This window comes from Sprattus sprattus (genome assembly GCF_963457725.1).
Source record: "Sprattus sprattus genome assembly, chromosome: 1".
NCBI lineage: Eukaryota > Metazoa > Chordata > Actinopteri > Clupeiformes > Clupeidae > Sprattus > Sprattus sprattus.
Genome location: NC_137920.1, coordinates 52,267,394 through 52,279,533, shown reverse-complemented (window position 1 = coordinate 52,279,533; position 12,140 = coordinate 52,267,394). Strand labels below are relative to the sequence as shown.

Below are 12,140 nucleotides of genomic sequence, written 5' to 3'. Positions count from 1 at the left end.
CCAGACCAACATTAGGCCTACACTTGTTAGGAGCAATACACAACAGTAATATATAGAGTTATGATGTGACATGGTACTGATGTGGGCTCGTCTTTCCTGACAGGTAAGGACAGCATATCCTGATTGCAACATGATGACGCAATCATTCATTTGACCTTTATTATGACACATTTTGAAAAGCGGAAGTCATCTTAGATGTTGACGGAAGTAGACGTGGAACTTTGTCTTGGTTCCCGAAGAGTTGGATAGAGATTTCAAATCATGCTGTCAAACATATTGTCTGTAATTGATAATTCGTTTGTCGTAAAAGTTGTATGTAACATGCAGCCATTATCTTACTATACGGTTTGCTAGATATTTGATAGCATACTGCATGCGTACATTCTATCAAACGTTACACATTGACGATACCTTAGATTGTCTTCCTAGTCACCGTGACGTTAGCGGGTAGTTCGATAAGGTGTTAAAACACATCACTAACAATGTCATTTAACCGGAAAGCTCATAAATTAGGCTGTGTTAGGATTTCCTATCAGGGGAAATCATAAAAATGGCAGTCGTTTCAGTTTAACCGAGATAAATGTAGTACGTTTAGTCTAGCTATGGTGCAAATTATCTGGAACATGTACTGCAAGTAATGGCAATGATTAGATAAAGCTGTAGATTATTTTCAGCTTTGTCTAAAGCTTTAGTATTGAGTTTTTTTTTAAACTAAATGTTCAAATAGGATACGGATTTTTCAGTATCATATTAACGTGTAGATTGCTGAATAGTGTGTTTACACTGACTGAAGAGCAACGCTACTCAGTCTTAGTTAACTTGTTGCCCAACCTAATTCGTAACAGTCATAACTAAAATATTACCGTTGCAAGATACTTCATTACCTTAGTAGTTGACAATGTCTCCTATACCAGTAATCCCTTTGGTCATCAACAGTTGCATGTCTGCACTGGGTTGCATGGCAACCATTAAGCTAATTCCAGCATTCAAGGAACATTTCATCGGAGCTAAGCTGTATGGAATGGACCTGAACAAAATCACAAAAAAAGAAGTGTGAGTGTTTAATGGTAGCAAAACATGTATCCACTGATATCCTTTGCCTGTTAATGGTGCATAGTGTATGATAATATTATTGGTTAAATTGGGCGGTATATTTATTGTAACTATATAGGCATCAAACAAATTTTGTTTGGTGGTAAAACGAAGTTAAAGGAATACATATGTTTTGAGTGTGGTAAACATTTGCAATTTGAGGTGGACTTGCGTCCTTTTGGACCTGCACCATCAGATGCGTACACTTACTGGTGTCATCCATGTACGCTACTGTTGGATGGCTTTGTATAGTTGTGGTGTTCTGTAGCACAGGTTAAATATCTTATCGTTTGAACCAGATGCATTGTCATCCCACTCATCTCTGTCTCTTTTGTCTCCCTCAGCCCAGAGTCTCAAGGTGTGATAAGTGGCACAGTCTTCCTCATCATCTCCTTCTGCTTCATCCCTGTGCCCTTCCTCAGCTGCTTTGTTGGGGAGCAGTGTAAAGGTTTTCCACACAATGAGGTGAATCATCCTTAGCATAACTGGAAGATTTCAATCCAAGCCCCATAGTGGTATCTGCTGTATCACCTATTGTGTGGCCAGAGAAGAGATGCATGGGAAGGGGGAGTGAGGATATTTCCATAATTGTTCCTGAGTAAATATTAGACGTAACTGTAAATAGGCGATTCCTCAGTTTGTTGACGGTCCAACCAAATCCATTTCATTGGTTATTTCTATCATAGTTTATCTGGTCTGTTTGCCTACTGCCACTGTAATTGGTACATTATAACTGTCTCGGCTAACTTTAATTAATTAGAGTTGTCTCTGTGTTTCCCGGTGCAGTTTGTGCAGTTCATCGGTGCGCTCTTAGCCATATGCTGCATGATATTCCTGGGTTTTGCTGATGATGTACTGAATCTCCGATGGCGACACAAGCTCTTGCTGCCTACAATCGCCTCTCTGCCTCTCCTCATGGTCTATTTCACCAACTTTGGCAACACTGTGATTGTCGTGCCCAAGCCCTTTCGGATCTTGCTGGGGATGCATCTGGATCTTGGTTAGTTTGTGCTTTTTCTGTAGTCCCAGAATGACTGGTCTTTGTTATCAGGCTACTTAGATGGCCGGCACAACAGTTAGGTACAAATTTCATGGTATTGGACCATCCAAAAATACACAGAGAATTAACAGTGACCGTAATGGTAACTGGCATAAAATGCAACTCTTTGACTGATAGAGCCTTACCCAATAACTAAATGTTTTTATGGACAGCAAGTGTATAATTTAGCCTTTGCCTGTTTTGCTACACAGGGATTCTGTACTATGTGTACATGGGCATGCTGGCTGTATTCTGCACCAACGCTATCAATATCCTAGCTGGGATCAATGGTATAGAATCAGGCCAAGCCCTCTTCATCTCTGGGTCCATCATCATCTTCAACCTGTTGGAGCTAAATGGTCAGTATGTGTTTTCTCATTTTCAGGTTTCTTTCTGAATATCTGAGGCCTCCAGAGTATTGTTTTTACAATCTTTCTTTTATACAAGGCAAAATCGAGGACATTATAGATGGACTACTGTGTATTGTAAGTGATCTTAGTCTACCAGATTTTTTTGTGATTTGTGCTCTCTCTCTGCCTTTATGTCTTTCAGGAGACTATGGAGTTGACCATGTTTTCTCTTTATACTTCATGATTCCTTTCTTCTTCACCACACTGGGACTTTTCTACCACAACTGGTAAGCCTGCTTAGATTTTTGTACCAGGCCAAGTTCAAGCTGATCTTAGTAGTGTATACTTCAGAATAACATCATCACATCAGTCTTGGAGTCATGGCGAAGTGACACTATTCCAGAAGGCTTGATTTCACAAGTAGTGAAAGTTTGAGGAATTTTAAAGCATTTATTTACTGCACTGAGAATATATATCATTGTCAAATAATTTTGTATTATTCTCAGACTTTTTATTTTTATAATTTTAAACATGTATTGCTTATTTATCCTGTCCCTGTAAATGGGTTTGGCGTTTGATTTGTCTTTGCCACAGTAGATGTATGATGGTGATGTTACTGAACAGCAGAGTCAATCTCAGCCCTACATAGATCAGCTCCAAACTAAACTGACTGATGACTGTCATGGGTATGCCATTGGCACCTTGTTCTGTCTTTGTTTGTGTTTCCCAGGTACCCCTCAGCTGTGTTTGTCGGAGATACATTTTGTTACTTTGCCGGGATGACGTTTGCTGTGGTGGGCATCCTGGGTCACTTCAGCAAGACCATGCTGCTCTTCTTCATCCCACAGGTCATCAACTTCATCTACTCCGTGCCACAGCTCTTTCATATAGTGCCCTGTCCAAGGCACCGCCTCCCCAGGTGACACAACATCACTAGCGTAGCTTTGTCAGTTATCGGACAGTGTCAAGCATCGGCCATTCTATTAAACAATAAAAATGCTTAATAATGGATAAACAATCTATAACTTCAGTTTAATAATGGATTAACAAGACAACGTGAACGTTTGCCGATAATTTGCTGTCCGATAATTAACACCGTTATGATATTCATTTCATCCTCTGATTCATTTATTTTCAAATATTAAGTCTTTATATATATTTTTTTCGTACTTACCCCTCATCTGACTTGTTCTTGTTAGACTGAACCCAGACACAGGGAAGCTTGGAATGAGCTACTCAAAATTCAAAAAGAAGGACCTCTCCAAATTAGGACTGTTAATTATCAAGGTAATCCTCACTTGCTTCTTTTAACATAACTCAAAACTGTGGATCCTAGCTGTGAACTTAAGTTCAGGAACATTACTTTTACTTTTAATCAAAACACAACAAAAAGAAACTTGATTGTGATGTCTTTGTCATCCTGTAGGTGGCAGAGATGTTATGGTTACTGGACGTGCGGGAGGATGATGACGAGTTTATGGAATGTAACAACATGACCCTGATTAATCTGGTGCTGAAGATACTGGGGCCAACCCATGAGAGGAATCTTACTGCCATAATGTTACTCATACAGGTGCGAACTCGCATTGGAAAGAGGGCCTTTTAAGATGTTCATTTACGGAAAGTATGCCGACTGAGCTGTCTAAGCTTCCAGGCATACACACACACACACACACACACACACACACACACACACACACACACACACACACACACACACACACACACACACACACACACACAATTCAGAGGGAATTACTTCTGTTTATATTATTTTGTCAAATTTCTTGAGTCACAAAAAGGATCTAGTGCGTGTGGTTTTACACACTGGGCTAGCTGTGTGGCTGTTTTCTAGCTTATGCTGAAAGGAGTTGTTTCATTAAGTCTCTACCCTCCTGCACAGGTATTGGGAAGCATTGCAGCGTTTGGGATTCGATACCACTTGGTTCGGCTATTCTACGATGTTTAGATGGCAGCACAACAGTAATTGTGGGCACTATGGACTACGAGAACAGCAATCATCCCATAAAGGCCTATCTGGATTTTTTTTCCGTTTAAATGAGGACTGAGAACTAAGAAATTATCATTCTGAGAGCTAGCCTGGTGCTCCTTCACCTCAAAATGGCAGTCTCAAAACTCTTACGGCACATCGCAGTATTTGACTTATTCAGAAGATCGAACTAAAGAGTGGCAGTGTGACATTTAGTAAAATTTGCCACGGAGTAGTCTATGCCATGTCGTGATGGTGGGAACATAAATAAAACATGAAGTGAAAAAAACTACTTTTGTACAGAAAATGAAATTTCCTTTTCTTGTTAACAATTAGTTATCTGAAAAAACCCTGAAAATGTATATGGATTTAATCTCCAGTGCCTGAACCCCTTTGTATGTATGGGTTTGACAATTTGACACTGGAGAGATTTGCCTGCTTTAAAGGATGTAAATACAACTGACAAGCCAAATAAATGTGCTCTAAAAAATTTGTCTGGGAAGTCCCGCCCCTCTTCTTCCGGCAAATTTGATTTTGCCTGAGAAGTGGGTCTGGCGAAGATTGCACAGCATTTCACTACAGCATTCTCAGGATCTCTGGGACCAATCACAAACTGGCTTTTGGCTACCTGGCGCGCCATTGGCGGATTTAAAATAACCACGTCTACTATCAAAAGCGAAAGCAAAGAGAAAAGCACAGCAAACTATATACTGCTCTCGCGGCTGTCTTGGATGATTTCAAAGGCAAGTTTTCTTTGAAAATAGAACAGAAACCTGCTCTGGAACAATTCATACAGAAAAAACATGTGTTTGCTTTATTACCGATCGTTGTATCGTATCGTTGGTCTGATTGGTTAAAGGCGTGTCCAATTACGTAGTGAAGTGGACCTCCATTTAGTACTTCGCCAGACTGAGCAAATGAAATGCAGTGAAGGGGCGGGGAATTCCCAGACAACTACAAAATACCATTTTATACAGATTTGTAAAGGTAGTCTCATGTAGCCAGTAGTAAAAAATGATTTAGGGTAAATAGTCCAACTCGTAGACATAAGTCTAGTCAAAAGATACAGGTCCCACCACTGCATAGACCGGAAAGAATCACTTTTGCCCTGCCATTCTACACTGTTATGTGTCAATGCCAAAGTCACGTCTGGCCCCGCGAGAATTCGGGAAAGCATTTCACTTGACATGATCAGAAAACGCAATATCTAAGCTATGTTTGTCCTTAGCAGGGCACTATAGTCTGTAGATGCTTTACGACAGTTTTTTTTTACGATCAGGAAAACAAACCTGAAGCCTGCACTTAAACAAGTTGAAATAATGCTGAGAAAAGGTAACATTGCAAAGTCAGGGTTCATATCAAGATGTTAGCATGAACGATGTGACTGATGGCAGCAATAAAGTTGATAGTTAGTACATTGTCTCCTATTTCAACCCATTTCTGATAGTACGACTTCTACATGGTGTAGTTATGATGAGCTTTTGAGTGTTTTCCCCCTCAAGTTATTTCAAGGGAATAGAGCATAGCTAAATGTATACATGCAGTGAAAACGACCCATAGGCATCGAACATTAACTGTATAATAATCGTTAGCTCTTGTTACTGTGTATCTGGAAATCGCAAAGTTTGCCCTAAACTGAAGGGAACATATATCAAATAATCCTTTCCTTGCTTTATTATCGATTTTTACACATTACATTCGGTGGGTTAACTTCGAGATCTCTCCCAGGAGTCGCCCACTACCTGTAAGCAAATTTACACGGACCCAGGTGAGGTGACATTTGAGTGTGCCTAATTTGACGACGTGATGCAAGTCTCCGCCAGATGTAGCTAATGTTTACATTGCTGCAGCATGTTGTAGCTGCACCTACTTCCATGTTTTTCATCCTCGTTCCAGTCATGGCCCCTTCCAACAAACGCTCTCGCAGAGAGGACTCTTCTTTGGTGCTCACGTGTGAATGGGGATCCTGCAAAGAGACGTTCCCTCAAATGCAGGAGTTTTGCAAACACGCCGAGAAACACCACACTCTGTCAACGTTAGACATGGACACTGACGACGATGTGGGTAAGCAAAAATGGATACTCCCCCTCCCATGAGTATGAGTCCAGTGTCATTGGCATTTTAGACAATGGATTTGGTTTCTTCCTAATGTATGTGTGTATGTTTAATACAGATGAGCATGTGTGTCAGTGGAGGGACTGTGGCTTCTGTTCAGTAGAGAGTGTGGCAGAGTTACAGAGACACTTGTTCTTCCACTGCTACCACACCAAGCTGAAGCAGTGGGGACTAAATATCCTTCAGGCTCACCCTGACATGGGCACCTGTTCTGTGGGCCTTCACAACCGCAACATAATACCCGAGATCACTGACAACTTCATTTGCCTCTGGGAGCACTGTGAGGTGAGCTTGTAGGATTTTGTCCTTTTTCCAATAGGGAACAAATTGGGATTTGTACAGATGAAGTGTACACGACACGAGTGACAGTGATGGACTGAATGCCCAAAAAGCGAGAAAGCGAAATCCCAGAGTGGTGACTTTACAAAACACTTACGTTATGGTATGGGCAGGTAAAAGCAATGACGATGCGGTCCCAACTTTATCCAATCACGTTTCATTCTCTGTGAAGCGTCAGTCTAAGCTCCACACTTCAAAGCCTCCAGTGGCAATGAATAGAACTCTTCTTGATTATAAGAAACATCATGGTTATCAGCCAGTTGGCTCTATTTCTATGAGAAGGACATTATCTATCCGAAACAGCAGCGGACAAAGCCTTTTCTGGGTCAGTTTGATATAAAGTGACACTAAATGCTAGCAACCTTAAGCAGGGTAAGTTTACTTGACTGGGGGAATTCTGTTCGCTCAAACCACGTTTTATTGATGTTGGAAAGATAAATAATATATTGATCTCATCTCATAGTGCCATTGCTTTAATAATAATTATAGGCTATAGCTTGCAGAATAGGTACAAGAAATGTAATTTGACATTTGTAGCCTGTGAAACATAGCTGCTCTGTGCCCTCTGGTGGACAAGCTATGCAATGATAACACTAGAAATTCAGTTGAGGGAATCACTCTTTGGCGTTCCCTTTAGCCTCTAGTGAAAAAAAAAAGAAATCTATCTTGAATTAATAAACATATTTTTTTACAATGACATATTACCAGCATATAACTGTAAACTCTCAGCATTGCTAGTCATAGAAACCAGTGCTGAGCTTGGAGCACAGCTGTGATCAATGACAGGCCTATCTGTAGGTTACTAGCTCACATCGCTGTAGGTTACTAGCCTACATTGTGTTATGTTTACGATACAGTATGTGACAGTTTTTAAATAAAAAGTAAAAGATAAATAAATGACAAAGATGATTTCCATTATTATGAAGCTCTGTAGACTATAGTCTTTGTGTGGTGCCCCTATACTCAATGTTGCATACTCCCTCGTTTGGAGGCCTCTATGGACAATCCCGAGTGGTTCTATCGCCATGTGGAGAACCATGCCCTGTCCCTGGACATGAAATCCAACGGAAAGGAAGAGAATGTTCTCTGCTGTGGCTGGAAAGGTTAGCAACGACAAATGTTTTTTTACAATATGGCAACTACCAAACCCAGCTGTTGTCAATCCAATGGCTCTGGGTCTTTTTTTTCAGATTGTGAGGCCACCTTCAAGGGCCGCTTTAAGTTGCGAGAGCACCTGCGGAGCCACACCCAAGAGAAGATAGTCTCGTGCCCGACCTGCGGGGGGATGTTCGCTAACAACACCAAGTTCTTTGACCACATTCGACGGCAAACAACCATTGAAGGTATGGGTGGACAGTATGGCCACTGGATAGCCATCAGTCACAGATATACTGTAAACTCTCAGCATTGCGAACATATAGGCAAACTAGGCAGCAAGGAGCTGCAGATCAGAAGGGGTGGCAAAGTCAGAGAGAAAAGAATCTGGACAAAGACAAGAGAGGTTGCTCATCCTAATTGATCTAAATATCATATGCACCTGTCCACAAGCAGACTTCCTGAAGTACGGGCCAGTTATGGGGTTTTTATTGTAGGAGACTTATTTGCAGATGTGTGTGGTGAGTTGTGTAATTGTGTATTAATCCATGTAATCAGATTTGTGAATGTGTAAAATAATCTCTAAATGCGTACTGAGATTTGCAAGGGTATTGCGATTTGTAAATGTGTAGATAAATCGGTAAATGTGTATAGATCTTAATGGCTGAAAAGTATTCTGCTCCAAGAGCTGTAAATAAACAGTTACAACTCAGTTCTCAATTCAAACTCAACTGTCGTTTTACATTTGATATTTGCTACATGTCTGCAGTGGCAGATCTGCAAATGCGTGTGGAGATTAGTCTGTATGGGCAAGGTTTTGTTTACCCTAGCAAGCTGATGTGGCCATTTTCCATCACTCTTCTCACGTATAAAAAAAAAGGGAGTGAAAGGCAGCACTGTAATGGAAGTTTATTTAACCACGCCTTCTTCCTGCATATGTGCAGCACCATACATGTATTTCTCATTAATAACCTCTATACGCTCCCTAGGCCAAAGATTCCAGTGTTCCCATTGTTCCAAGCGCTTTGCTACTGAGAGACTTCTCCGAGACCACATGAGAAACCATGGTGAGATCTGAGTTCGTCTGTGGATCAAATTACATTAACTTTCATTTGTGATGTGCGGAGGAACTACCAAAGTAAACACTTTGTTGCATTCTTCTCTTGTTGCATAATTTCTATACTGAACAATATTTAACAGGTATTTGCTTTAAAAGTTCACCACCAGTCACTAATGAAAACCAATGACTATTATAATTCACATTTTTCCACTGTTATAAATCAGGTATTAACTGAAACATAGCAAATAAAAAAACCACGACCAGAGGCTGTAGCAGGTTGTTATCTTAGTCATGAATGAAAATGTTTTGGTTTGTGATTTGGGACTAAATAAACTAGAGTTCAAGTAATTGCTAATGTTTTTGACCTCTCAGTGAACCATTACAAATGTCCCCTGTGCGACATGACCTGTCCCTCACCGTCCTCACTCCGAAACCATATCAAGTTCCGCCACAGCAACGAGAAACCCTACAGCTGTGACTACTGCGAGTACAGGTCAGCCCGGTGTAGCGATCAGTTTTACCAGAAAATGTCTGCCAGAGCATGGTCTAATCTTCTCTTTGGCTTTGTGCACTGTGATCACGTCCAGCTGTAAGAACCTGATCGACCTCCGGAAACACTTTGATACGCACAGCAGTGAGCCGGCCTATCACTGTGACTTTGAGGACTGTGACTACACCACCCGCTCCATGCAGTCCATCAAGTCCCACTACAAACGGGTGCACGAGGTGAGACACGTAATAATGCATTCTGGGCTAATTTTGTGCATTTACATCAGGCCATGATTTACAACATTACACAGCTCAGTTGTTGTATAATGCTTTCTCCAAACTGGCATGAAGCAAATTTTGGAAATAAATCAAATTTAAGAAAGACTGGCATTTTGTTGACACAAGTCAGCCTCGCAGAAGCAAAGTTCATATCTGCAATGTCTTGTCTTCTGTAGGGTGATGTTGCCCCACGCTACAAGTGTCATGTGTGTGAGCAATGCTTCACGAGAGGGAACAACCTCACTGCCCACCTGCGCAAGAAGCACCAGTTCAAATGGCCATCAGGACACCCCAGATTCAGGTTCTCCCTACATCTCTTGCATAACTTACTTAACAAATGCCATTCATTTACACCACTGATTTACGTTCGACATATTCGAGAATGAATAGTAACAATCAGTTTATTCAAACAATTTATTGAATGGCATTAGTAGCAACAGAGTCTTCTATGTTTTGTGGTGTTGTCATCTCCTGTCACTACGGTCAGGGTGGAATATCTGTTTTTCTTGCTCGCCTCATAGGTACAAGGAGCACGAAGATGGCTTCATGCGGCTGCAGCTGATCCGCTACGAGAGCGTGGAACTGACGGAGCAGCTGATGAGGGAGAGGCAGACGGACGGGGACAGCCCTGAGCAGCCCGCCCAGGGCGAGGGCCTCGAGCCAGGGCAGGAGGGTGACGGGGGTAGCCTGCAGTCCTCCGCGGGTGGAGCCGATATCTCCGAGGGTCAGGAAGGGGAGGGGGACTGCGGGGCAGAGGGGAGGGTGAGGCCAGCGGAAGGGGAGAACGTGCTCCTGGTCATGCTGAAGGGGAGCTCTCCAGAGGCCCAGGCAGCGGAGGAGGACACGGTCATGAGGCGGCTGCAGGACACGGCACAGCAGTTGGGGATGGAGGTGGTGTGAGATGGTGGAGGTTTGGACCAGGATCACAGCCGCCTGATGTCCGCAGATCCAGCATTTGAACTCTGTTCATTGTAATCTGGGATTTCTCTAGAGGGATTCCTCTCTGAAGTGGCGCATGTGATACAAATTCTGTTGAAAGCGATTGGATCAATCACTTGCTATTGATTACCGATATGCTGGCCAGAACTGCGAAACTGAGTTCAAAGTTAGGTTTGGCAGTGACAAGCGAGGTCCACTGTTCCAAGGCAACGAACAGGCTCAATGAAGTTCATGGAAAGCATCAACTATTAACCTCTCTTTATTTTAGAGATGGTTTACATTATCAGAATTTGGAATGTCCAACTGCTTCTTTTTTGGTGAAAGGTGCTTGACTTACTTGATTGAAGAAATTCTGCCCCCATGGAAGAGCAGATCTTCTAGAAAAACTAACAACTCCATTAGGGGACAGTGTCTGAAATTCTGTTCCACAGCAGCCCAGTTACCTCTTAGTTCCCGCAGCCTTCCTCTGCCTCACCCAGAAGACTACTTATTGATGGACTCTTTGAAGAGGCATTGATGTTCCTATTTATTGTTTTAGGTTGTTAATTTCCTGCTGATTACCTCTAATGGACCTTTATAAGCCAGCATTGTTCCTTAAGCACTTGATTAGTATGGGTATGATGTGTAGATATAATGAAACAAATCGCACTTATAAGAGAGAATAGATGATTTGATGAGTGCACAGGTTTGAAGAAAGATGAGCTTGAGGTGACCCATTTGTACCCAGTTTTTTTGGCAAGTTGTTTTAGAAATGCTTCAAAACTTTGTTTTTCATTGAATGTTCCCGAGTCAGAAGTGGAAGATGGAAGGACTCCCCATCTCATTTATGCTAATTACTCCAAAGAGGAGGAGTTATAATGTGAATATGGCAATATGCAACAAAAAAACAAAGGTGTATTAGTTTATGCCCACAATTATCATATACATTTTACATGTCACTGTCATGTGAAGGTATTGGTGGATCTATTTATTGTTTGATAAAGGAACCAATTGAGGGATGCTGTGTTTCTTTTCTGAGAAAACCACAACAGCCTCAGAGGAGATGGAGTTCTTTTTTAATAAACTCTATCTTGAACTTACTGTGATCGTCCTGTTTCACCTCATTTCATAGAAGAGTCCTCCAGGTCATCATTATTGTCGGGTGGATTGGCATGGCGGTAAGAGTGATTTGGCATTCGAGAGTGAGGGAATGAAAGACCAAGTAGGGGAGCTTAAACACTCACACTAATCCAATCGATGATCTGTCCGCTGGGTTAACAGAGTGGCATTCAACTCTGCCTCCAGGTCTTGTATTGGAGTATAGTCTGAGGATATACTGAATCATTTAGCATAAAAGACTAGCTATACGAACTT

At 41.7% G+C, this 12,140-nt stretch overlaps 2 protein-coding genes across 4 annotated transcripts; both read left to right on the top strand.

Annotated features, from left to right (window-relative positions):
* The first annotated feature begins 244 nt into the window (after nt 1–244).
* On the top strand, nt 245–4,760 carry dpagt1 (dolichyl-phosphate (UDP-N-acetylglucosamine) N-acetylglucosaminephosphotransferase 1 (GlcNAc-1-P transferase)). The gene is made up of 9 exons (XM_080840190.1): nt 245–1,053; nt 1,437–1,557; nt 1,879–2,092; nt 2,344–2,490; nt 2,684–2,768; nt 3,212–3,400; nt 3,681–3,768; nt 3,908–4,054; nt 4,385–4,760. The coding sequence occupies exons 1-9, from the start codon at nt 899–901 to the stop codon at nt 4,448–4,450; spliced, it is 1,212 nt and encodes a 403-aa protein (XP_080696316.1). The 5' UTR covers nt 245–898; the 3' UTR covers nt 4,451–4,760.
* A 977-nt stretch (nt 4,761–5,737) lies between these two features.
* Nucleotides 5,738–11,807, top strand: hinfp (histone H4 transcription factor). 3 transcript variants are annotated; one of them, XM_080851814.1, is made up of 11 exons: nt 5,738–5,803; nt 6,200–6,239; nt 6,368–6,535; nt 6,645–6,871; nt 7,917–8,028; nt 8,116–8,268; nt 9,010–9,087; nt 9,453–9,573; nt 9,668–9,806; nt 10,025–10,149; nt 10,370–11,807. In XM_080851814.1, exons 3-11 carry the CDS (start codon nt 6,370–6,372, stop codon nt 10,746–10,748), a joined length of 1,500 nt encoding a protein of 499 aa, XP_080707940.1. In that variant the 5' UTR covers nt 5,738–5,803; nt 6,200–6,239; nt 6,368–6,369; the 3' UTR covers nt 10,749–11,807. The 3 variants fall into 3 exon arrangements, with proteins under 3 accessions (XP_080707940.1, XP_080707939.1, XP_080707938.1); XM_080851813.1 differs by having other exon boundaries at nt 5,753–5,803; nt 6,322–6,535; XM_080851812.1 differs by lacking the exon at nt 5,738–5,803 and having other exon boundaries at nt 6,188–6,239; nt 6,322–6,535.
* Nucleotides 11,808–12,140: the final 333 nt, after the last annotated feature.